We start from the raw sequence: 23,112 nt of genomic DNA on the forward strand, positions 1-23,112 counted from the left end.
CAGCAGGAAGCGAAAGTGTTCTCTAGAGAGGAAGCCAATGCAGGGCCAGGGGAAGAGGCGGGGCTGGGGGCATCTGTTATCACCTTCCTCTCCCTTTCCGGGGATCAGCTTAAGGGCTCCCCTTTTGGAGGAGTGGACCTCTGGCAGGCCAGAGCCACGGTGAAAAGTCACCAGGCCTCCCTCCCCAGAGGGCACCCTCCTGAGGTGCTGGAGCCATAGATGGCTGCTCTCCGTCTTTATGGCCCCCTCCCTCTCCTCACAGATGCTTCAGGCACCACTGAAAGAAGCGGAGGCCACACAGCTCATGGTTAGTTGATTTGCCTTGTTTTTAATGTGTTTCCAATAAACGAGGTCTCCTGCTCGTCCCCCACTGGCTGGCAAGTGGGTCCCTAGGAAAGAGAGGCCAGCACCCATTTTGTCTGTTGGAGGCCGAGAGTTGGGAGGCCTCCAGGCTCAGCGATCCCACAGGCCTCACCCCCTGGGTGGAGTTACATTTCATCACAGAAGTTCAGCCCCCAGGTGGGGCGGGTTAATTAGATTTAGCCACAGACCCCCTAAGAGCACTCTGGCAGTCAGGAGTTTGGGGGTAACCTGATCTCTGGGAGTAGTTAGAAGTTAGGGGAGGTTGAGCTTGCCCTGGGTGGTTAGAGCCTGTGAGCTGTTAAGAGAGCTACTGCGCAGGCTGCAGGCCTCAGGCCTCAGGTATGTTAGAACTTTCTGGGATTGAGTTGGGGACCCTGGTTTCAAGAAAGTGGTTAAGAGAATGAAGGCTCTCCTGAGCCCCACACCAGCTCCATGTTAGGGACCAGTGCTGGCTGGGGTTCCGCTGGCCTGCTGGGAGGTAGTGGTCACTGGTGCTCCTCTCTCTCTTTGGTCCTGGCCGCCTCCTCGGCTGGAGGTGGGGACTTCCTAGGGGAGGTGGTAGTGCTGAGGTTGGGGGCCTGTGATCCCGACTGGGCGTCTATGCTGGCGTGCTCCCTCCGGACAAGGTCTTCCAGCTCCTTCTGCCGGGGGCAAAGGTCATACAAGTCAGAGGTTACATACACCCTCACGGGGCTGGGCTCAGGGTGGGCTGGGGTGGCTCAGCTCCTCACCTTCCATCCGAGGAGGTCAGCCAGGGCCAGGCAGCCTTGGTCACAGTCACCTAGCCAGGCCACATCCCTGCGTGTGAGCAGCAGTTAGAAAATGCGCTAAGGCCTGGCCAGCCTTCCGTCTTCTCTCCCGCCTCAGCCTGCCCTTCCCAAGCTCTTTCTCCCCCAACCCCCCCCCCGCCCCCAGGCCGGGCCCAGGCCTCACCTGTAAGCTTTCTTGGAGTCAAAATCCATGCCACCGCCCAAGCCCATCATCATGCCCAGGAAGGGGTCTGTCTGTGGGAAGAGGGCGGCTAAGGGCACGGCCTGGAGCCACCAGACCTGCCTAACATTTATTATCGACACAGGCTTCTCTGTGTAGTCCTGGCTGTCCTGGAACTCTCTCTGTAGACCAGGCTGGTCTCGAACTCACAGAGATCCGACTGCCTCTGCCTCCCGAGTGCTGGGATTAGAGGTGTCACCACCACTGCCCCAGTTTATTTTTATTTCCTAAGTGTTTGTGGTTGCGTGTGTCTCTATGTGTGTCTCTGTGTGTGTCCCCTTTGTGTGTGGGTGCTCAAAGAGGGCAGAAGAGGGCATCCGGCCCCAGGAGCTGGAGCTAAGGTAGTTGTGAGCACCTGACTGGTGCTGGGAACTGCACATGGGTTTCTGGAAGAACAGAAAGTGTTCTTAACCTCTGAGCCATCTCTCCTGTCCTAAACCATTATATTTTTTTTTCTGGCAGTGCAGAGGCTTGAACCCAGGCCTCTGTGTATACCAGGCAAACACTCTGCCAGTGAGCTGTATCCCCGGCCCAAACATATTCCTTTTGCTACAAGGTTTCTCAGTTGTTCTGGAACTTTGCAGTTTGTGAGACTGGCTGTCCAGTGAGCCCCAGGGATCCACCAATCTGCCTCTCCAGTGTGGGGCTGCAAACACATGCCACCGTGCCTTCTTGTGTGACTTCATGTGTTCTTCTGTCCCTGCGTTTCCTGTCAACTGAGACTTGTCACAGACGTTTAATCGGAATCTGTTTTGGAGGGTGTCATCATTTTATTTGAGCTTTTTCCCCCAGAGCCTTCAATCCACCAGACACATCCCCTCTGGCTACCCCTCGTTTTGTATTGTCAGCAGTTGCTGGTTGAGATGGGACATGGTGATAAATAAATTTCTAAACATTTGGTGGATGGTGGTGGAGCACACCTTTAATCCCAGCACTCAGGAGGCAGAAGCAAGTGGATCTCTGAGTTTGAGGCCAGCCTTGTCTACAGAACAAGTTCCCAACACAGAGAAACCCTGTCTTGAAAGAAACAAAACAAAGCCAGGTGTTGGTGGTGCACACCTTTAATCCCAGCACTTGGGAGGCAGAGGCAGGAGGATCTCTGTGAGTTTGAGGGCAGCCTCATCTACAGAGAGAGTTCCAGGCCAGTCAGGGCTACACAGAGAAACCCTGTCTTGAAAAAAACAAAACAAAAAAACAAACCACAATAGCAAAAATAGATAACATAGCCAGGTTCTAGAACCTGGAAGGCAGAGGCAGGAAGAGTAGGCGTTCAAGGCCACCGGTAATTACATGGTGAGTTTGAGAGGACAGGCTGCAATGAGAGTCTGTCTTGACAACTATTTCCAGAGCTCACACTGTGTCACCACACATCAGTGACATCGCTTAGCACACCCAGGAGGGTGTGTGGGCTCCATACAAACCACTGCATAGGAGGGGACTTGAGAGTCCCTGGATTTTCGCATATGAGTCCGTACTGGACTGGCAATGGCTGGTCTGGGACACTGTGGCACATGCGGTGACTGTGTCTCCTGGCACCTGTGTCACAGGCAGGCACCACCCCTCCCTTCCTGGAATATATCCTCTCCACCCAGGACTAAGGCCTCCCCTGGAGGGGTGAGTCAGGCCTTGGCAGCCTCGGTTGCAAACCAGGGGCACCCTGGTCTCCTGGGTCCCAGGAAGCACGTGGGCTTTAGCAGGTTCCAGGGATGGTTCTGTCGTCCGCTCAAAGGGGTCCGGAGTGACCCAGAGGCCTGCAGTGTCAGGTTAGCCCTGCGCCCAGCTTCCATATTCCAGCCTGAATGGCAGCTGATGCTCTCTAGCCAGGACTCTGAGACCTGTCTCGTCCTCCTGAAGAAGGGGGTGAAAGGGCCCCCGGTGAGCAGAGGAACAGGGAGAGGGAAGTTGAGGCAGACTCACCTGGCCCGTCTTCTCCTTGTTGATGAGCAGGCGTGGGGTAGACAGTGGTGCCCTGGGAATGGGGAGCTGGATTCAGGGTCTGCCCTGGTACCCTGTCCCCAGGTGACCCGCAGTCCCACCCCCCTCGACCTACTTGCTGATGAGGGAGGCGAAGGGCTGCACCTGCAGGGAGGTGCCCATGATGATGAGGAGGTCCACCTTGGAGAAGTCCTGCGGGGAGCAGCCAGTAAGGACGTGGCCCCCACTGCTCTGGCTTGGGGCCCTGCCTCCCCTCCAGCCCCGCACCCCACATCCGCCAAGCCCAGGGCGGACACTCACTGACTGCATGCAGGAGAAGAAGCGTGGAGGGAGGTTCTCACCGAAAAACACGATGTCTAAGTAGAAACAGACAAAGGAACACAGGGACAGAGAGGAGGCATAGGACACAGAGCTAGAGCAGAAGTCTGGGGCCAACTGAGGCCTGAGGGGGCGGACAGATACCCACCCTCTGCAGGACAGTGGGAAATGGGCCATGCAGCAGAGGTGGAGAGAGGGGACCGTGGGGGAGGGGGCCCCGGTTCCAGTTCCCCACCCCGGGCAGCAGAGGTGGAGTGAGGGGGCCATGGGGGAGAGGGGCCCCGGTTCCAGTCCCCCATCCCGGGCAGCAGAGGTGGAGTGAGGGGACCATGGGGGAGAGGGGCCCCGGTTCCAGTCCCCCACCCCGGGCAGCAGAGGTGGAGAGAGGGGACCGTGGGGGGGCCCAGTTCCAGTCCCCCAGTCCCTGAGGCTTACCAGGCTTCACCAAGCTCTGACATTTCTCGCACTTGGGGGTTGCTTCTGAGAAGATCTTCTCTGGGTGGGAAAGAGGGAGGAAGCAGAGGTGAGGCCTCCCAAGGCAGGAGCAGCCCTCTTCTGCCCTCCCCTGCTTTCAACATGAATGCAACCCAGGCAGTAGCAGTGGGGCGAGCCACTAAACCTGCTTCTGGGAGAATTCAGGAGGACTAGGAGTTCTCAGTCAGCCTTGGCTACACAGCAAGACCACGTCCAGAAACCCAGAGCTGGGGCAGGGACGTGGCTCTGTGTAAAGGCATTTGCTGCCAAAAGCCTGATGACCCAAGTTCCATCCCAAGAACCCACATGCTAAGAGGAGAGAAACAACTTCCGCAGACTGTCGTCTGACATTGTCAGGCATGCTGTGGCATGTATACACACACACATATACACATGCAAACACACAAATAAATAAATGTGAAAAATAATTTAAAAACAACAACAACAATAAAAAACCCAAGAGCTAAGGATGTAGCTCAATGGTGGAACGTTATGGGACTTAGGACATGATTCATTAGCAGAGCCCCTGCCTAGAATCCCCCAGGGAGGGGCTGGGACATGGTCAGTGGTAGAGCCCCTGCCTAGAATCCCCCAGGGAGGGGCTGGGACATGGTCAGTGGTAGAGCCCCTGCCTAGAATCCCCCAGTGAGGGGCTGGGGTGTGGTCAGTGGTAGAGCCCCTGCCTAGAATCCCCCAGTGAGGGGCTGGGGCGTGGTCAGTGGTAGAGTGCCTGCCTAGAATTCCCCAGGGAGGGGCTGGGGGTGAGGCTCAGTGGTAGAGCATCTGACTTTATATGCCCAAGCCCCAGCAGCACAAAACACGCAGCACACCCCACCACTAAGGGATTTCCTGGGGTGTCCTTCTAGCTTATTAGAGAGGAGCTCCCTCCTTAGAGAGCCTTCCTCTCCTCCTCCAGGCATTCAGGGGTGACTCCAAGCACCACCACCTACAGCTAGTGAACGAGAGATGATAAACACAGGAACAAAGCCACCTGCCCCTGCCAGGCACCCCTGGACTCCACCAGACCCCCATCTGGGGAATGGGAGCCAAGCCCTACCAATGGGTCTTGAGGACAGTCCCATTTGCCCCTGGGCCAGGAAAGGACGTACAGAGAATCTTGGGATGGAGCCAACCTCACGCCCATCCGCCTCCTGACTGGGTCCCTGTGACAGGCTCCTCCAATAGCACCCTTATGACAGTCACACTCCTTACTGCCTGTGGAGCAGGAAGCTAGAAAGCCCATCTGTCACTTGCAGCCCGCAGGACTGGACCTCAGTCACTCAGCCACTCCTCTGTCTGTTGGAGTGTGGCTTTAACCACCGCCACTCAGGGTCTTTCTACACAAGCCACGTGCTGTTCTGCAGGTGGTAGATGCCATTGCCCAGGGCCATAAAGAGGGTGACGTCCATTGTCCGTCACCCCAGCTGTGCACAGTGCTCAGGGACCCTCAGTCTCGGCTGGCATTCTGACAGGCCACCTTCCACAGTCCTGCCACAAAGGCCGCAGCTATCCTGATCTGGAGGGGACACCAGGGGCTTTGTGAAGTCAGCATAAAGAATATAGCTTCCCAGAGTGACACCGCAGCTTCAGACTCAGCACAAAGGCTGCCAGAAACAGGCTGGTGCTGGCACCGAGGGCGAGGGGACTGGCTGTGTCTCTTGGATGCGCTGTCCTTACATGAACGGGACAGTGACAGTGGAGACAGTTGTGAGCCACGTCATGTGTGCCTCCAGCATCTCTACCCAGGATTTCACCTCTCTACAAAGTCCTCTTGCTCTGTCTAATATAGAAGCCTGAGCTACAGGGAACTTATAAAATTTATTGTTATTTCTTATTTTATTTTTTCTCGTATAGCCCAGCATGGCCAGGAACTTGCTATGTAGCCAAGGCTAGCCCTGAACTCCTGACCCTCCTGCCTCTGTCTCCCAAGCAATGATAACAGGCATATACCATGGCTCCTGATGTGACTTCTCCAATTTAAATCAACAGAAGTTTGCCGGGTATTGGTGGCGCACGCCTTTAATCCCAGCACTCGGGAGGCAGAGGCAGGCGGATCTCTGTGAGTTCGAGGCCAGCCTGGATTACCAAGCAAGTTCCAGGACAGCCTCCAAAGCCACAGAGAAACCCTGTCTCGAAAAACCAAAAAAAAAAAAAAAAAAAAAAATCAACAGAAGTTTGATAAAATTAGAGACCCTGTCTTGAATTTTTTTTTAATGTTCTGGACCGGCAAGATGGTTCAGAAGGTAAGGGTGCCATTTTCAAGCCTGACAGCTTGAGTTCGGTTTCTGGGACCTGCATGGTGGAAGTTGAGAATTGACTCTTTGGTTCACTAGGCTCGTTCCTAGTGCTCAGGAGACAAACAGCAGCAGCAGCATAGTGGATGCAGACATGGCCTCCATCATTTCAGTGCCGACCTGAGTACGTAGCTGTGTTTCCCTTGACGTAAGGACGTTCATGAGAAATGGTGAAACACCCTGGAGGCCACAGAGCTGCTCCTGACTTCAGCGGCTCTGTGACCACTGAGAGTCTACACCGAGTCTACGTGTGGCTGGCCTGGCTGTGTAGTTCAAATGTAGGCAGCCTGGCAGAGGGGTGGCAAGGGAGCCAGGGGACTTGACACCACCTGGAATCTCTGGGGCTTCTACAGCTACTATAAAGAGAAGATCCTGACTGTGGCGGCGCATGCCTGTCGCCTCAGCACTGGGGAGACTGAGGCACAAGTGCAAGCTCAAGGCTAGCCTGGGCTACATAGGGAAACCTAGTCTCAGAAGAAACCAACCAGCTCACTGGCTAACTGGCTACAGAACTGGACTAGACCACGATGGTGCCAAACCACTTGGAGACCTGGCTGTGGCGAGGGCCAGGAGCGGGAGGCGTGGCCTCATCTGGGATACCCGCCTCACCTTTCATCCAGCTCAGGGAGTACTCTTGCCGGCAGGAGGAGCTGACGCAGTGTGACGTGTAGAAGGTGCCATGGGCCTCCACCAGGTCCTGGGGCTCCAATCCTGCCACCCGCTCCAGAGTGTCAATGTTCTGCATGGGGACACAGGGAAAGTCAGGGAAACAACCGGCCCTGGGGGTCTGCGACGTGGGGCTGCAGCGGGCAGGGGCGGGAGGGAGGGGGAGGACATGTGGGGAGTGCCCACTCTTCCAGTGAGGCCACTGAAGGGTTAACAGTCAGGGCGGCTTCAAGGCTGCCCAGGCTCTAATGTCCACAAGGCCAGGCCCACCGCCATCACCATGGCGCTGTGACATCCTCTGTACACTTGGGCCACCGCTTCTATTGTTCAGAGTTCTTTTGTTAGAGAGCCACACTTGCCCACCATTTGCCACGAGTTTATTAAAGAAGCAATACCTGGGCCGCCCCAATCTCAGCCTGTATGGGACAGCTGTGGCCAAGCATTAACACAATAAAGCGAGTCAAGCCAGGAGTGAAGGTGGCTGCTCGTAACCCCTGCACTGGGAGACTGAGGCAGGAGGACTGCTGTAAGTGTAAAGTGAGCTCTGGGCGTTGGTGGCGCATGCCTTTAATCCCAGCACTCGGGAGGCAGAGGCAGGTGGATCTCTGTGATTGGAGACCAGCCTGGTCTACAGAGCGAGTTCCAGGACAGCCTCCAAAGCCACAGAGAAACCCTGTCCCGAAAATCAAAAACAAAAAAAAAACAAAACAACAACAACAACAAAAAAAACCATGGTGCTGCTGTGTAGTGAGTACGGAAGGGTCCCCAGACAAGGGGCTGAGTGGAAAAAAGCTCGTAGAAAACCTTGTGTCGTGTTGTGAATTTCATATACACAATTGGAAAGATCTGTAGCCGCCCTTCTGCGGGGACTACAGCGGCTTAGTGATCACGGCAGCTGTGTGAACAGGTTCCTGTGTTCCTGTGTCCTGGGCTGAAAACAGCACCACACAATTCAGAAGCCAAGTCAGTGTGTTCCAGAAAGCCCGTCAGTGACTCAAACAGTGACTGAGGAGGAGGAGAGGGAGAAAGTGGTCACAAAGTGGACAAGTGGAACACTGTTTCCACCTTTAGCTATTTTACCTAAGTCCTTCAAAAATGTGTGTGTGGGGCTGGAGCAGGCTATTCTCACTGAAGACCCAGACTTGGTTCCCAGCACCCACAGGGCAGCTCATATCACCCATTACCGCCCTCTCCTGGCCACTGTGGGCACTGCGTGCACATGGTCCATAGTCATACATGCAGGCAAAACACCCGCACACATAAAATAACCCCTCTTAAAGTTCATGTGTGGGGCCGGTGAGATGACTCAGCAGATAACGGCGTTTGCCGCCAAGCCTGATGATCCGACTTTCATCCTGGAACCTATGTGACAGAAGGAGAGACTTGACTCCTGTAAATTGTCCTGGGACCTCCAAACTTTTGATGTGGCATTTGTGCACATGTGTGTGCATACTTGCAAACACACACACACACACATCAACTAAATTAATTAAAGTTTAAGAAATACTGCAGGGGCTGGAGAGATGGCTCAGAGGTTAAGAGCACTGACTCCTCTTCCAGGGGTCCTGAGTTCAATTCCCAGCAACCACATGGTAGCTCACAACCATCTACAATTCAATCTGGTGTCCTCTTCTGGCATGTAGGCAGAACGCTGTATATGTAATAAATAAATCTTTAAAAAAAAAAAAAGAAATACTGCAGATGCTGGGCAGTGGTGGTACATGCCTTTAATCCCAGCACTCGGGAGGCAGAGGCAGGCGGATCTCTGAGAGTTCGAGACCAGCCTGGTCTACAAGAGCGAGTTCTAGGACAGCCAGGGATACACAGAGAAACCCTGTCTTGAAAAACCAAAAAAGAAAAAAGAAAAGAAAGAAATACTGCAGGTAGGCTGGGTGTTGGTGGCGCACGCCTTTAATCCCAGCACTCGGGAGGCAGAGGCAGGCAGATCTCTGTGAGTTCGAGGCCAGCCTGGTCTACAGAGCAAGTGCCAGGACAGCCTCCAAAACTACACAGAGAAACCCTGTCTCGAAAAACCAAAAAAAAAAAAAAAAAAAAGAAATACTGCAGGTAGTTGTCAGATATCTGCACACTTCGCACTGAACATGCCTGTGCTGGCCTTCTGGTGAAATCTCAACCTTCCAGCAGTCAGGGAGGGCTCTTGGCCGCTCTCCCCTCGCAGCTGGCTTTGCCTGAGGCCTCAGTTTTCCACTGTCTGCTGAGTCAATACCCGCACGCTGCTTCTCCAACCATTGCTATTCTGCTGAGCCCAGCTGCATGTCCAGCTGCCCCTCACCCTCTGCGCAGCCCTCTCCCAAGGTCTCAAGGCAGACTGCCATCTCCTGACACCTTCCCTCCCAACAGTCTCAGGATAGCACAGGAGGTACTTAGCCAAGGCACCATCCAGGCGTCATCTTCCAAGGAGATGCCTGGCGTTCCTCAGTGGCCCCCACAGAACGCCTCCCATCCAGAGGCCTGTACCACCTGACATGCTCGGTGTGTGACTCCGTCCCTCTCGTCCCTATCACACTTGACAATACCAGCACCATGAGTGCAGGGTGTCTGCGCTGCTCACTCCGGCAGCGCCCAGGACTGGGTGGACGTCTGTTGTCATAGACGCCAGTAATCAAGGGTGCCAGAGGCACATACAACCACGTGCAGGAAGTGTGGGGCGCCGGGGGGGGAGGGGAGGTAGTCAGTATCAGGCCTGGCCATGTTCTGTGAATGAGGCTGACTCTCTTGAGTTAGGAACGTCCTGAACTTGAGCAGTGCTGAAGGACTGAGCTGTCCCTTCCCCAATTAGGGCCTCCAGCCACCTGGCTCCAAAAGAATTCATCCTCCCCCTGGTGGCCATTTCTGACATTGCAGGTGCCTCACTGGGTTGCCTGAAGAAAACATCAATTTGTAGTCAAGCGTGAACGCTTCCTGAGGATTTGGAGTTCTGTTTTTCCTTTTTAAATTTTTTTTGTGGGGGAGCAGGGTGTGGCTATGGAGCCAGCCTGGCCTTGAATTCACTATGTAGCCCAGGTTGGACTTGAACTCATGATGTTCCTTCCTCAGCCTCCCAAGTGCTAGGGCTACAAGTGTGTGCTGCCACGCTCGGCCAGCTTGTGTTCTGAGGTGTAATTTATAGCACACATGCAGACTGCTGCAGAGCACTTAAACTTCAACACATTGACAAAACAGAGGCAGAGGTACAAACTTCGTTTTCTGGCTACTAATCTAAACACCCTTCCGAAGACTCTGGTGTGGCCATAGTGTCCTATTAGCTACTGTATCCAAGGTCAGGTGCAGAACTGCGCAAGCCATAAAACGCACACCTTCTTCCTGATGAACGTCACCTGGTAGGAAACCGCCCCCTTCCCTGATTTGGGATGGCTGGGGTATGGCTGGATGGCATCCCTCAGATAGACGCCTTCTGCAGTCTGTGGGATGACCTGACACAGTACACTGTCGCCTCACCATAGACTGCTTCAGCTCTTCCTATTTATTTAAGAAATTCTCAGAGCGAGTTCCAGAACAGCCTCCAAAACAGTACAGAGAAACCCTGTCTCAAAAAAAAAAAAAAAAACCCAAAAACAGACGGATCTCTGTGAGTTTGAGGCCAGCCTGATCTACAAGAGCTAGTTCCAGGACAGGCTCCAAAACAATACAGAGAAACCCTGCCTCAAAAAACCAAAATAAATACATTCTAAATGCATTAGTTTACATTTTAATAAATTGATCAACTAATCAATTAATTAGAGACAAGGTCTCACATCCCAAAGACTGGCCTCAAACTCCCTTTGTTGTAGCCAAGGGTGACCCTGAATTTGTACTCCTCCTGTCTCCACTCCCGGAAGTACCAACTTACCCAGTTTCTGCCCCCATTTATAGAAAGGGGAGTCTGAGGTTAAGAGGAAGCGGCTCATTGCAAGTCACTCCCTACAATCAGCTGAGCCCTGGTGGCTGGCCCTGTGCCTGCCTGTGTCACCTCTAGCTCTGCCTGAGGGTGCCAAGACCCATCCGGCCCACCGCCCACTGCCCAGGGCCGCCCGGCCCCCCTACCTGGGTGTAGCAGCGCAGAAGCAGTCCCTTCTCCTTCAGCAGGCGGATGAAGTAGTGGCAGATGGTTGGCTGCGAGGAGAATAACAATGCTGACGTTTACAGCAGCCCCGTGGGCTAGGGGTGATGCTGGCCAGTGCCCACCCCACCCCAAGGCCCTCCACAGTTGCCCGGTGAGGGTGAGCGTGGCGTTCTCCCCCACCACAGACCAGGGGACCCAGGCAAGGGCGTGCTGTGTTGGCTTCACCAATTGGTTAAGGCTCTCAGCAGCTTTGTCTTACAGTTGGGAAACTGAGGCTCGGAGCGTAAGGTAAAGAGGGGCCAGGAGGGAGGCCAGGCCGCCATACCTGCAACCCATTCCTCCTCCAGGCTTCTTTTACTTTCTTAAAAATGTTTATTATCTACTTGGATTTTGTTTTTTGTTGTTTGTTTTACCAGACAGGGTTCTTGTTTGTTTGTTTTTTGTATAGGCTTGGCGGTCCTGGAAATAGCTCTGTAGACCAGGCTGGCTTCGAACTCACAGAGATCCTGCCTCTGCCTCCTGAGTGCTGGGATTACAGGTGTGCACCACCACCAACTGGCTGCAGGGATTTTTTTTAATGACTTACTTACCTTATGTGCATTGATTGGTGTTTTGCCTACATGTGTATCTGTTTGAAGGTGGTGGATTTTCCAGAACTGGAATTATAGACAGTTGTGAGCTGCTATATGGGTGCTGGGAATTGATCCGGGGTCCTCAGGAATAGCAGCCAGTGCCCTTATCCGGTGAGCTACCGCTCCAGCCCACCAAGTGCTTGGATTAAGGGTGTGCACTACCACACCAGGCCTTCCTTTCTTTTAAATACCTTTTAGATTACGTGTATGGTTATGGGTCTGTGTGGGTGTACGCATGTGACACCATGGTAGACCAGTGCCCGCTGAGGCAGAGGCATCAGAGCCCCTGTGGGCACCTGGCATGGTGCTGGGGATTGAGCTGTGGCGCTCTACAAGAGAACCACACACTTACCTCATCCACCTTCTAAGTCTTTTAATCTTTTTTCCTTTTACTTTTGAGACAAGGTCTACGTGATCTACACTGACCTCGCATATGAAAGTTTCCTGTCTCTGCCTCCCAAATGCTACAATTATGGGCATGCACTACCACATCTGGCCAGAATTTATGCTTTTTTTCCTCCCTTAAAACAGTATTTATTTACATATTCATATGGGGGGTGCGCTTGCATAGGTGTGAGTCAAGAATAACATGTGGGAGCCAGTTCTCTCCTTCAGTCATGTGGTTTCCAGGGATTGAACTCAGGTCCTCAGGTTTGGTGGCAAGCCCCTTTACCCACTGAACCATCTTGCTGGTCCCAGAACCTGAATTCTTTTTTTGTTTGTTTGTTTTTGAGACAGGGTTTCTCTGTATTTTTTTGGAGGTTGTCCTGGAACTCTCTGTAGACCAGGCTGGCCTCGAACTCACAGATCCGCCTGCCTCTGCCTCTGCCTCCCGAGTGCTGGAATTAAAGGCGTGCGCCACCAATGCCCAGCAGAACCTGAATTCTTAATAATCACGAATGCTTGTCTGAAGGGTATATAAGGAACCTCCTTCCCATGTCTGTCCCTCCCGATTTCCCCCGTGGAAAAAGACCTCACCTTGAACTGCCCGGGATAGAGCTCCTTGGCAAGGGCAAAGAAGGGTTCTGGATGTTTCTGTAGGAGGGAGAAGCAGAGGCCATGGGCCATGTAAGCTAGGGCCTGGGGTGGGAACCCCGCCTGCCCACCCCTCCCGGCCCTCATCTTAGCGGCTTGTACCTTGAAGTAACTGATCTCAAAGATGGCTTCCGGGTAAGGGAGGTTGTACTTCTCCAGGTTCGCATAGAGGCCAGTGGATGGTGAGCGGAAGTCAGGGATACCCGCAGCTAGGAAGGAGTACTCATCTCGTCAGAGGCTCCATGTATGCAAGAACCCTTGGAGGGCCCCACACCCGCAGTAGTGACTTGAAGGAGGGGACACTTACACGTGGAGATTCCGGCTCCCACTAAACAAATGACTCTTCGACCTGAAGGAGAGAGTTCATATTAAGTGGCTCACTGAGGGAGGCCAGTGCGGCAGCACCACTTTACAGGTGAGGAAACAGCCGACCAGAAGGCTCAGCAGGGGGAGTGGCCAAGGGTGGGTGAGGCTTCAGGGGAGAAGGCTGCGGGCCAATCAGGAGTACAGAGCTAGCTAGCTAGTTTGGGGGCTTGAGTTTCAGCCCTAAAACCTTGAAAATCAACCCAAACCAAGTTCTGGCAACAGCTTACCTTCTGGATACAATATTGTATGACTTTCAAAAAGTACTTACAACTAATTTTCTTTTTTTGAGACAAACTGCTAGCCCTGACTGGCCTAGCACTGACTATGTTGGTGTACATAGAGATTTGTCTGCCTCTGCCTCCCAAGTGTAGACATTAAAACTGTGTGCCACAGCTGGCTGGCTTTACATCAAATTTCTCTCTCTCTCTCTCTCTCTCTCTGTCTGTCTGTCTCTCTGTCTGTCTGTCTCTCTGTCTCTGTCTCTCTCTCTCTCTGTCTCTCTCTCTGTCTCTCTCTGTCTCTGTCTCTCTGTCTCTCTGTCTCTCTGTCTGTCTCTCTCTCTGTCTGTCTCTCTCTCTGTCCCTCTCTCTCTCTGTCCCTCTCTCTCTCTGTCTCTCTCTGTCTCTGTCTCTCTCTGTCTCTCTGTCTCTCTGTCTCTGTCTCTCTCTCTCTCATCTGAGATAAGGAGCCAGCATGTGGGCGCACACCTGCAATCCCAGCTCTGGGGAGACAGAGGCAGGCAGATCTCTGTGAGAGAGCCTGGTTTACATAGTGAGTTCCAGTCAGTCAGTGCAAGGAAGGGAGGCCCTGTCTCCAAAAACAAGACAACAACAGCAAGATGAGGGCTGGATAGGTTAAGAGCACTTGCTGCTTTTCCAGGGGACCTGAGCTCAGAGTCCGGTACCCACGTCAGGCAGGGCACAGTCATAACGGTGCACAGCCAGCTGTTACCTCCAGCTCCATGGGACCCAAAGCCTCTGGCCTTTGAAGGTGCCTGTACTCTTGGGTGTAGGTTATGGTGTACACCAGCATGCCTGCTGCTATTTTTGGTTGTGAGCCTCCTGCTTCAGTCTCCCAGGCGACGGGATGAGACACAGGCTTCAGTTATGCAGAGCCCTGCACCAGACTGCTCTGTTCACAGGAAAGCCACCACACAGCCTGCCCCTTTGAGCCAACTGCACTAAATACCCCCCCCTTAACAGGATCTCATGGGTCTCAGGAGGGCTTTAAATTCACTGTGCAGCCAGCGATGACCTTGAACTCCTGATTCTCCTGCTCCCATCTCCAAGTGCTGGGATTACGGGCATGCACTAGCATGCCTGGCTTTTCTTTTCTTTCATAGAGACAGGGTCCCACGATGAGCCTGGCTGTCCTCGAACGCACAGTGATCTACCTGCCTCTACCTCCCGAGCATTGGGATGGAGGATGCATGCCACCATGTCTGGCCATGCCCAGTTTGTATTCGGTGCTGAGGTTTGAACAAGCACTCTACCAACTGAGCTACAGCTGCAGACCCTCAATTGTGTTACATCTCTTCAGACCCATGGCTTGTATTCTTTTGGTTGGTTGTTTGTTTGCTTGCTTGCTTTGTTTTTGTTTTTTCGAGACTGGGTTTGTATTCTTATGTGGGCTTTGCTCCCGGTTTTTAACAGTTCTTAGAAAAGAAGATGGGTGCCAGGCAGTGGTGGCACCCAGGAGACAGACACGGCCAGGGCCACACAGAAAAACCCTGTCTCGGGAAAAAGAAAGAGAGGAAGAAAAAAGGAATATGGGAGTGATACAGTTGAACCCATTCGCAAGCACACACTGGGCAGAAACAGGCTCCTTGCTGCCTCAGCTGCTGGCTGGCAGGGAGCCCAGCCAAACAGAGCTCTGGCATCTGTCTGTCAGCTGATGGACAGACACAAGTGTGGTGTCCCACGAACTGGGCACCCCTGGGGTGTTCTGCTTAGGGGACAACAAGTAGGAACAAAGGTCAAAGGCTGCCCCAGGGGCTGGTGAGATGACTCAGCGGGAAAGGCACTCACTTGCTGCCATGTCTGAGTTTGATTCTGAGAAACTTCATGGGGGAGGAGAAAGATGATGCCTGAAAGCTGTCCTCTGCTAAGCACACAACAGCACACATGCACGCACACTAACACACACAGCAAACACAAATAAGGTTTAAACCGGGCATGGTGGCGCACGCCTTTAATCCCAGCGCTGGGGAGGCAGAGACAGGTGGATCTCTGTGAGTTCGAGGTCAGCCTAGTCTACAGAGTGAGTTGCAGGACAGAGAAACCTCAAAAAAGAACAAAACAAAAATGTTTTAAAAAATTAAAAAGCCACAGCCTAGGTACCCAGCTTCTTTAGGATGTTCCTGACTGTAGTCTGTAATACCCAAATTTAGGAGACTGAGGCAAAATAATCTTGTGTTCAAAGCTAGCCACAGCTACAGAGCAAGACCTGGCTTCAAGGGCCCTGGTGTCAAATCCTGACTGTGCCACTTGCCAGATGTGTACACCAAGTCACAACCTTGCTGTACCTCAGTTTCCTCTTTTGTTCAGCTAACTTCTAGAAAGACTTCGAAGCTCTGCTGTGATAATTAGGTACAGGATGCCTGGGAAGTCCTTGGCCCAGAGCCTAGCAAACAGACGGGCCTGATTAATCACTGTTTATCCTAAGTCCCTCACCTGATAGGTTAGGTTAGTGACTCTAAGACCTGATTGTAAGAAGGTGAAGGAAAACGGACCCTGCCACTCCTGGGGCTCTCTCTGCAGGAGGCTGCCCAGCCTGTGGTAGGAGAGAGAGGCTCAGCTGCTGAGCCTGGCTGCCAGGGAGGGAGACCGCAGCTGGGCGAAGGGGAAACTGGAGATGGTGGCCTCAACAAAGGGCTCTTCAGGACCCTCAAAGCTCCATTGTTCCCACCGAGGACCTCGAGGGCCTGGTTTCCCAGACTTTGGTGACTCAATCTTAAAAGAAATATAAATTTCATGGTGACCCAGCTAGCTGGTCTCTAAAGAGCACATCTGAGACAGGCTTCCTGTAATAATACCATAGAGAACACATCCACAGCTCTCAAGGGATTGGGTTCTCTTTTGAGTGAGTGAGCGAGCGTGCGTGCGTGCGTGTGTGCGTGCGTGTGTGTGTGCGTGTGTGCGTGCGTGTATGTCTGTGTGCGTGCGCGTGCGTGCGCGTGCGTGCGCGTGTGTATGTGTGTGCGCGTGCGTGTGTGTGTGCGCGTGCGTGTGTATGTGTGTGTGCGTGCGTGTGTGTGTGCGCGTGCGTGTGTGCGTGTGTGTGTGTGTGTGCGCGTGCGTGCGTGTGTGATATTTCTCAGGAACCACTCACCTGTTTGGATTTGTTTTTACACCTTTCTTTGTGAGTGTGTGCCCCAGCAAAGGTGTAGAGATCAGAGGACAAGCTCTGAGAATCATCTCTCTTCTATCACATGGGTCCAGGCACCCAGCTGAGGCCATCGCTTTGGTGATAAGTGCCTTTACGTGCTAAGATGTCTTGCAGATCCCCATCATGATCTTTAAGACGGGGTCTCTCACTGGGATCTGGTCTCGGCTTGGATCCTCTTCCTTCTGTCTCCCCAGCCCTGGGCTCACAAGCACTGAGCTTCTTATTGGGTGTGGGGAATTAAACCCAGGTCCACATACCGGGGTGGCAGCGCTCTGTAGACTGAGATATTTCCTCAGTCTCTATTTCCTTTTTTTTTTTAATGGAGCCCAGGCTGACTTTGAATTAGACCCTCCTGCCTCAGCTTCCAGAGTAGCTGGGATTGCAGGTGCGCCAGCACACGGGGTACATCACACCTCTGTTAATTTCCTAAGCCTCACCCTGAGTCACCCCAGAGGTATTACCACTAACAGGCTAGGGCCTGTTGGTGCTGGTCCATATTCCCAGCTATTTGGGAGGCTGAGGAGGGCTGATCAACCTCAGGGGACTGTACAGAAGATTCACACCCATTCAGAACACAAAGCAGAAGGAGGGTTGGGGCTGCAGCTCCATGGTAGAGTGCTTGCCTAGTATGAGGGGCCCTGGGCTCCATCCTCAGCACCCACTTGTTCCACCCCTTAAAAACTAAGCAGTGACTCAGGTCTGGCCAATCAGACACAGGGAACTCAGAGGAGGCAGAAGGCAGGGCGGTCTCGTGACTCAGTCTAGGTCCCTGTGCCTGGTAAAAGGTGCCCCTGGAGTTGGAGCTTGGCTAGTTTTCTGTGTGGAGCTGAGCATGCAAGCACGCACGCACGCGCACACACACACACACACACACACACACACACACACACACACACACGCACGCACGCACGCACGCACACACACACACACACACACTTTTGTCAGACTTGGGGCTTGAGAACAATGTTACCTCACTCCATCACCTCTAATGCTTAGGGTTCGTGTGCTCCATTTTGGAGCTAGGTTTCTTGTCTGTCTGTCTGTCTGTCTGTCTGCCTGCCTTTCTTTCTTTCTTTGAGTCAACAATCTTATTAATACGGCCCAGGCTGCCCTCAAATTCATGATCCTCTTGCCTAAGTTTCCTGAAGAGCTGGCTGAGTGTCTTTTTAAGTGTACAGGGGCTTTGTCTGAGTGAATGTTTGTGTTCTAGGTACATAACTGACACCCACAGTGGCCATAAGTAGACTCTCCTGGGACTGGAGTTACAGAAGGTTGTGAGCCACCATGTGGGTCCTGAGAATCCAACCCAGGTCTTTTGGAAAAGCAGCCAGTGGTCTTAACTAGTAAGCCATCTGTACATCTTGGGTTTCCTCCAATTTTTTTAATTTTAGAAAAGCTCTCATGGAGCTCAGGTTAGCCCTAAATGCACCATACAGCTGTGGCTAACCCTGAAAGCGTGCTTTTACATCTGCTCAGAGTTCCAGGTCTGTACCATACTCAGCAGCTGTTTCTTGCTGCCCAGACCTGAAGTCACTTGGGGCCAGGAGTGGGAGAGGTGGCCGGGCAATGGGGGACTCACAGCGCTCGCTCTGCATGTAACGGGTCACTCCTTCGAGGCTCAGGTCATCCAGCAGCCGCTCCTTCTGGGAGCGCAGGCCCAGGGTCTGGGAGAACAGATTCCGCAGGAAGTCCACTGACCAACAACAAGAGAGACAGTGCCAGGTGGGCATTGGGCCCAAAGACCTCACCCCAACCGGGCAATCTTTTTTCCTCCTACCACTGAAGCCCCAACGTCTCCCACAGCCAGCAGCCTCCAGTACCAAGTCCATTATTACCCACTTTGGGAGCAACCCCAGAACCCTGCCCTACAACCCCAGAGCCAGAGGCCTCCCAGCCCCCCTCCAGGAAGACACTTACTCTCTGCCTCTCCGCCAGCCGCTCCTCCCTCAGTGTCCGAGTCTGAATCCTGGAAGGGGCGGGTGGGATGGCCAAGCCCAAGAAGAGGGTTAGGGAGGGAGGAAGGGGGGGATGGGTGACACCTGGTGCAGAGAGAGTCAGGCTCTGACTGGGAGGCGGCCTGAAGAAGTGCAGGGCCAGAACGAGGGCTCTGGGACAGGCTGCCTATAGGGAGGGGACCCAGGTCTGCTCATGTGACTCACATGTTAGGCCTTATCTTTTTTGAGATGGGATCTCCCTGGCTAGCCTAGGACTGGCTCTGTAGACCAGGCTGACCCAGAACTTCCAGAGATCTACGTGTTTCCGCCTCCTGGGCTTAAAGGCATGTACCACTATGTCTGCCCCCATTTTTTCTTTTGACAGGGTCTCACTATATATCCCTAGTTGACCTAGAGTTCCTTATATAGACTAGGACACCCTTGAACTCAGAGATCCACATGTTTCTGCCTCTTTCTGACTGCTGGAAGTAGAGGCAGGCGCCACCACGCCTAGCATGCTTTTTTGAGATAGGGTTTATGTAGCCCAGGCTGGCCTCACACTCGCTATTAAGTTTGCATGACATTGGAGATCACGTCCGATGTTGTAACCAGCTGGCCATCACAGCCCGACAAGATGCTAGGGACTGTGAAACCAGCCAGGGCTGCATGCACACTGGACAGCCACACCATCAGAGTTGACCTCCGGGGGCCTCAACTTGTCCATGCAGTTCAGAGGCTGCTGTGACGCTGAGCAGAGTCCCTTGGCCTCCCTCTCGGCTGGTCCCTGAGCCACCTGCCGAGGCTTGGCTGCAGCCTCGTCACTGGTAATGCTGCTCCTCTGTCCCCGGATGGGAGCCTCTCTAGGTGGCCTCAGCATCTCTCCAAAACCAGCTCCTGCTCCCATGGGGGTGCCAAGTGGCCTCACTGTCCCTTAGTTGGCTTCCCTACTCCACCCTGTCCGTAACACCAATTTCCAGTGTACCCACTTGGCCTCCGATATCCCTCCATGTGGCCCCTCTCCTGGGGTCCTGCTCTGGCTTTGTTGACTCAGTTTCTGTTTCTGATCCTCCTATTCCCCACATATGGTAGCCTGTTTAGAGCAGTCCACCCCTCTCTCCTCTAAAACCCCCTGAATCACAAACATCTACCAAGTGCCATAATATCGGCCACACAGGGCAGGATATTTGTTTTAACCTATGTTCACCACTTAATGCCCAGCCTAGATAACAGGACTTCCAGAACCATCTAAATGCATGTAGCTGGGTGCTAGGTCAGGGCTGGCCTTGCAGTAATGTCAGAAATAGTCTGACCAACTCAATCAACTAACTGCTCGAAAGTCCCTAGACGACCCCTTCCCGGCTCCGCTTCCAAACCTCCTTTTCAAATTATTTTTAAAAACATTCTTTTGTTATTCCTGCTGTTTTGAGACAAGGTCCCACATAGCCCAGGTTGGCTCCAATTTCCTATGTATCTGGGGGTGACCCCAGGTTCCTGACCCACCTGAGGTGCTGCAATTGCAGGGGTGTGTCACCACCATGCCTGACTCTAAAAATGACTCTTTACCCGACTTTTAAAATTACGGGAGCTGGCAAGAGGGCTTACCAGGGGAAGGCGCTTGCCACTAAGCCTGACAACCTGAGTTTGAGCCCGGGGCCCTCGTGGAGGAAGGAGAGAACAGATGTCCTCAGATCACCACACATGCACTGTGGCATGCACCTCCTGCCCACAAAACAAACAAACAAGCAAAGTTTAGAAATTGAGAGATGTATTATACAAGCTTTTCTTTCTCGTTGAGAAGGGTCTTACTGTTTCACCCAAGCTGGCTTCTGGCCCACAATCCTCCTTTTCAGCCTTCTGAACCTTTGCATAATGAACACGTGGCAAAGCCAAGCCAAGTGGCTGTTAAACAGCAAGAGCCCCAGCTGTTTTCTCTGCAGGGGTTTTTACTCATTGATATTACAGATGTGGGTCCTGCCAGAGGATGCTACTTAACAATGTTTCACAGACCCACCTCACTCTTTTAGATTTAATTATGTGTATATGTACATGTTCGTGCATGTGTGTGCCAGGGCCCATGTAGTCAGATCCCCTGGAAGTGGAGTTACAGTCACTTGTGAATTGCTTGATATGGGTTCTTGGAAGGGAGCTTGGGTCCTCTGGAATAGCAGTATACATTCTTAGCTACAGAGTCATCGTTCCAGCACCCCCCCATTCTTTATTGTGGGTCCATAGTAGCACATTGTATGATGAACCATAGTTCATTGACTCCCTCTCCTGACAGCCACGGGGCCTGGATAATGCTGCAATTGACACCCCACATCTTCTTTGCCACTGAGAACCTCTTCTGACTGTGAAACGCTTTGGTCTGGCATTGTCTTATTTTGGGAGCTAGACGAGTAAGATATAGATGCCCACAGCAGGCTGTAATAGCTCTGCTGTGCACTTATGGGCATTGCTGACCATAGCTTCTGTACCTGCCTCCCTTTGAAGAGTGACACCACAGCAATGGGCATGCTGGCATTCAGTGCTTGTAGGCATTGTCTAGTACAATGCCTCTCGACCTATGGGCTGAGAGCCCTTGGGGTTTGAATGACCCTTTCACAGGGGTCAAAGATCAGACATCCTACAGATCAGATATTTACAAAATGACAGTTATGAAGTAGCAACAAAATAATCTTATGGTTGGGGGTCACCACAGCATCAGGAGCTGTATTAAAGGGCCACAGCCTTAGGAAGGCTGAGCCCACTGCTCTAGTAGCTGGCCTCTGGGGGCTCTGGAGGCATCGGCAAGTATCTTCAAGCATCTTTGAGATGATTCATCGACTTCCCCACTGAATTTACATCATCTTTAGGGCCCATTTTCCTATAGGTCTCAAGTCCTTCTCTTTCCCTCTGCCCAAGTGACACTGCTGTAAAGTGCCCACAAAAGGGTCTTATGCTCCCTGGGACGCCAGAGAGATCACATGAGGTCATGCACACTAAAGTACAGGTAGAGCGTCAATAAAGGACAGTCCCAGCAACAGCTACTGAAAACATTTACTCCTCCTCCTCGCCTCCCCGGGTGTCCGCCCTCTGCACGGAATACCACATCTGATCTTATTGAAGAAAATTCTAAATCACTTCACTTATGACACGGCGACGATATCTTGGTCTTGTTCCTAGATCAGCTGGTGAACTCCTCCAAGGAAGAGTTTGGCTAGACCCTTCTATAATCTTCTCCAACCCACAAAGTTTGCTGTGCCCTCCTGGTGTGCTGGGATTATGGGTGTATGACATCACACCCATCTGTGCTACTTTTAAAATCAACCCTATAAGGTCATTTCCCCCACCCCATGGAATCTGTGAGTTTGGGGATCAAACTAGAAAGCTGTCTCTTCCAGGCCCAGCACAAATGAGGTTCAGAAGGGGTTGAGGAAGGGGTGGGCATCAGTAAGAAAAGAAGACATTATGGAAGGTCAACCAGAGGTGGAGGTTGTACATTTTTCCTTGACGGTCCCCAGAAGCCACCATTCCCCAGGAGGCTGTCCTAATCCCCAGACGGAATTAGGGACCAGAACCATAAGCCAAGGGCCCTTGGGTAAAAGCCTCCCCTTGCCACCTCCCCCCAGCGTGGGATGTGGAGCCAAATCCATCTCTCTCCTTCCCTCCAACCCCTTTTCCCCATCTCACCTGAGCCTCCTGCACCTTCCCTGCCTGGGTCTCCAGAGGGTCAGAGGCTGGGGAGGAGGGGGAGCAGACGTGGTTACAGCACAGGGAATAGTTAAAGGGATGAAGGGTTTACAGCAGCGGAGGCAACAAGAGAACCCACCAAACTAGTTATCCTGGAGTCAGGGATGGTGGAAAAACTGTCGGGGATGGGGAAAGGCATTTTTGAGAGTGGAGGATGTGAGGTTTCGGAAAGGCTGGGGAGGGGCAGGCTTAGGAGGAGAAAGCAGGAGACACAGGACTGAAGGAAGACTTCAGAGTTAGGCAGGGCATGGTAGCGTGTGCCAGCCAGGAGAATGAGGGAGGGCCAAGTTTTTCAAGAGGGGACGCCGCGGCTGAGTGCGGGAGAGGAGATGCAGTGAGGGTAGGAGGCTTAGGAGAGGCACAGGAACGGAAGGAATGAGACAGAAAGGGGCGGCAGGGGTTCCCGAACATCCTACAGTTGCCCCTAACACCAGATAACCTTAGCAACCGGGATCGTAGCAACTTTGGTCCTTAGCAACGAGGGTTCTCAGCAACCAAAGTGCGAGAAACGCGATCCTTAAGAACTTGGCAAACGGACCCTTAAAATCCCACACCCCAGAATCCCAACAACCTAGCGATACCGACCGCTTAGCAACGGCCCTCCAAATCCCACTCCCTGCCTTCACGCAGCTCCTTTCCCCCACCCCACCGAGCCTGCCCTCGGGCCCCGGGGCCTGCAGCCCGAAGCCAGGCCCCGGCGCGGCCCGACCCTCCCACCTGGGCCCCCGACTCACCGTCCGGCTCGGCCATGGGAGCGGGGTGGGGGCCCTCGGAGCTGTCACCGACTGCTCTGTCCCGTGACGGCACCGGAAGCAAGAGGGGGCCGAGAAAGGCTAGAGGACTACAACTCCCGGCAGCCAACGCAGTCCAGGGAACCCTAGCGTACAATGCGCCTCTCATGGCACAGAACTACAAATCCCAAAAGG

General features: G+C 53.1%; 1 protein-coding gene across 3 annotated transcripts; it reads right to left on the reverse strand.

The window, feature by feature from the left end:
- Positions 1–308: 308 nt before the first annotated feature.
- Sirt2 (sirtuin 2) lies at positions 309–23,057 on the reverse strand. Of its 3 annotated transcripts, XM_040734379.1 has the most exons (16): positions 22,921–23,057; positions 22,127–22,173; positions 18,441–18,489; positions 18,103–18,216; positions 13,078–13,119; positions 12,873–12,979; positions 12,714–12,770; positions 11,085–11,153; positions 6,984–7,113; positions 4,042–4,101; positions 3,589–3,644; positions 3,404–3,480; positions 3,271–3,322; positions 1,297–1,367; positions 1,095–1,161; positions 309–1,004 (listed from the first exon to the last, which is right to left on the reverse strand). In XM_040734379.1, the coding sequence occupies exons 1-16, from the start codon at positions 22,934–22,936 to the stop codon at positions 849–851; spliced, it is 1,170 nt and encodes a 389-aa protein (XP_040590313.1). In that variant the 5' UTR covers positions 22,937–23,057; the 3' UTR covers positions 309–848. The 3 variants fall into 3 exon arrangements, with proteins under 3 accessions (XP_040590313.1, XP_040590314.1, XP_040590315.1); XM_040734380.1 differs by lacking the exon at positions 22,127–22,173; XM_040734381.1 differs by lacking the exons at positions 22,127–22,173; positions 22,921–23,057 and adding an exon at positions 20,060–20,113.
- Positions 23,058–23,112: the final 55 nt, after the last annotated feature.

This window comes from Mesocricetus auratus, unplaced genomic scaffold (genome assembly GCF_017639785.1).
Source record: "Mesocricetus auratus isolate SY011 unplaced genomic scaffold, BCM_Maur_2.0 Super-Scaffold_100038, whole genome shotgun sequence".
NCBI lineage: Eukaryota > Metazoa > Chordata > Mammalia > Rodentia > Cricetidae > Mesocricetus > Mesocricetus auratus.

Excerpts from the sequence above, each read along its gene's own strand:
- Sirt2 (XM_040734379.1), bottom strand. Across the intron at positions 13,120-18,102 it reads TTACATGCAGAGCGAGCGCT|GTCGAAGAGTCATTTGTTTA; the intron begins GTGAGTCCCCCA and ends TCTCTCCTTCAG. Across the intron at positions 4,102-6,983 it reads CTCCCTGAGCTGGATGAAAG|AGAAGATCTTCTCAGAAGCA; the intron begins GTGAGGCGGGTA and ends TTTCCCACCCAG.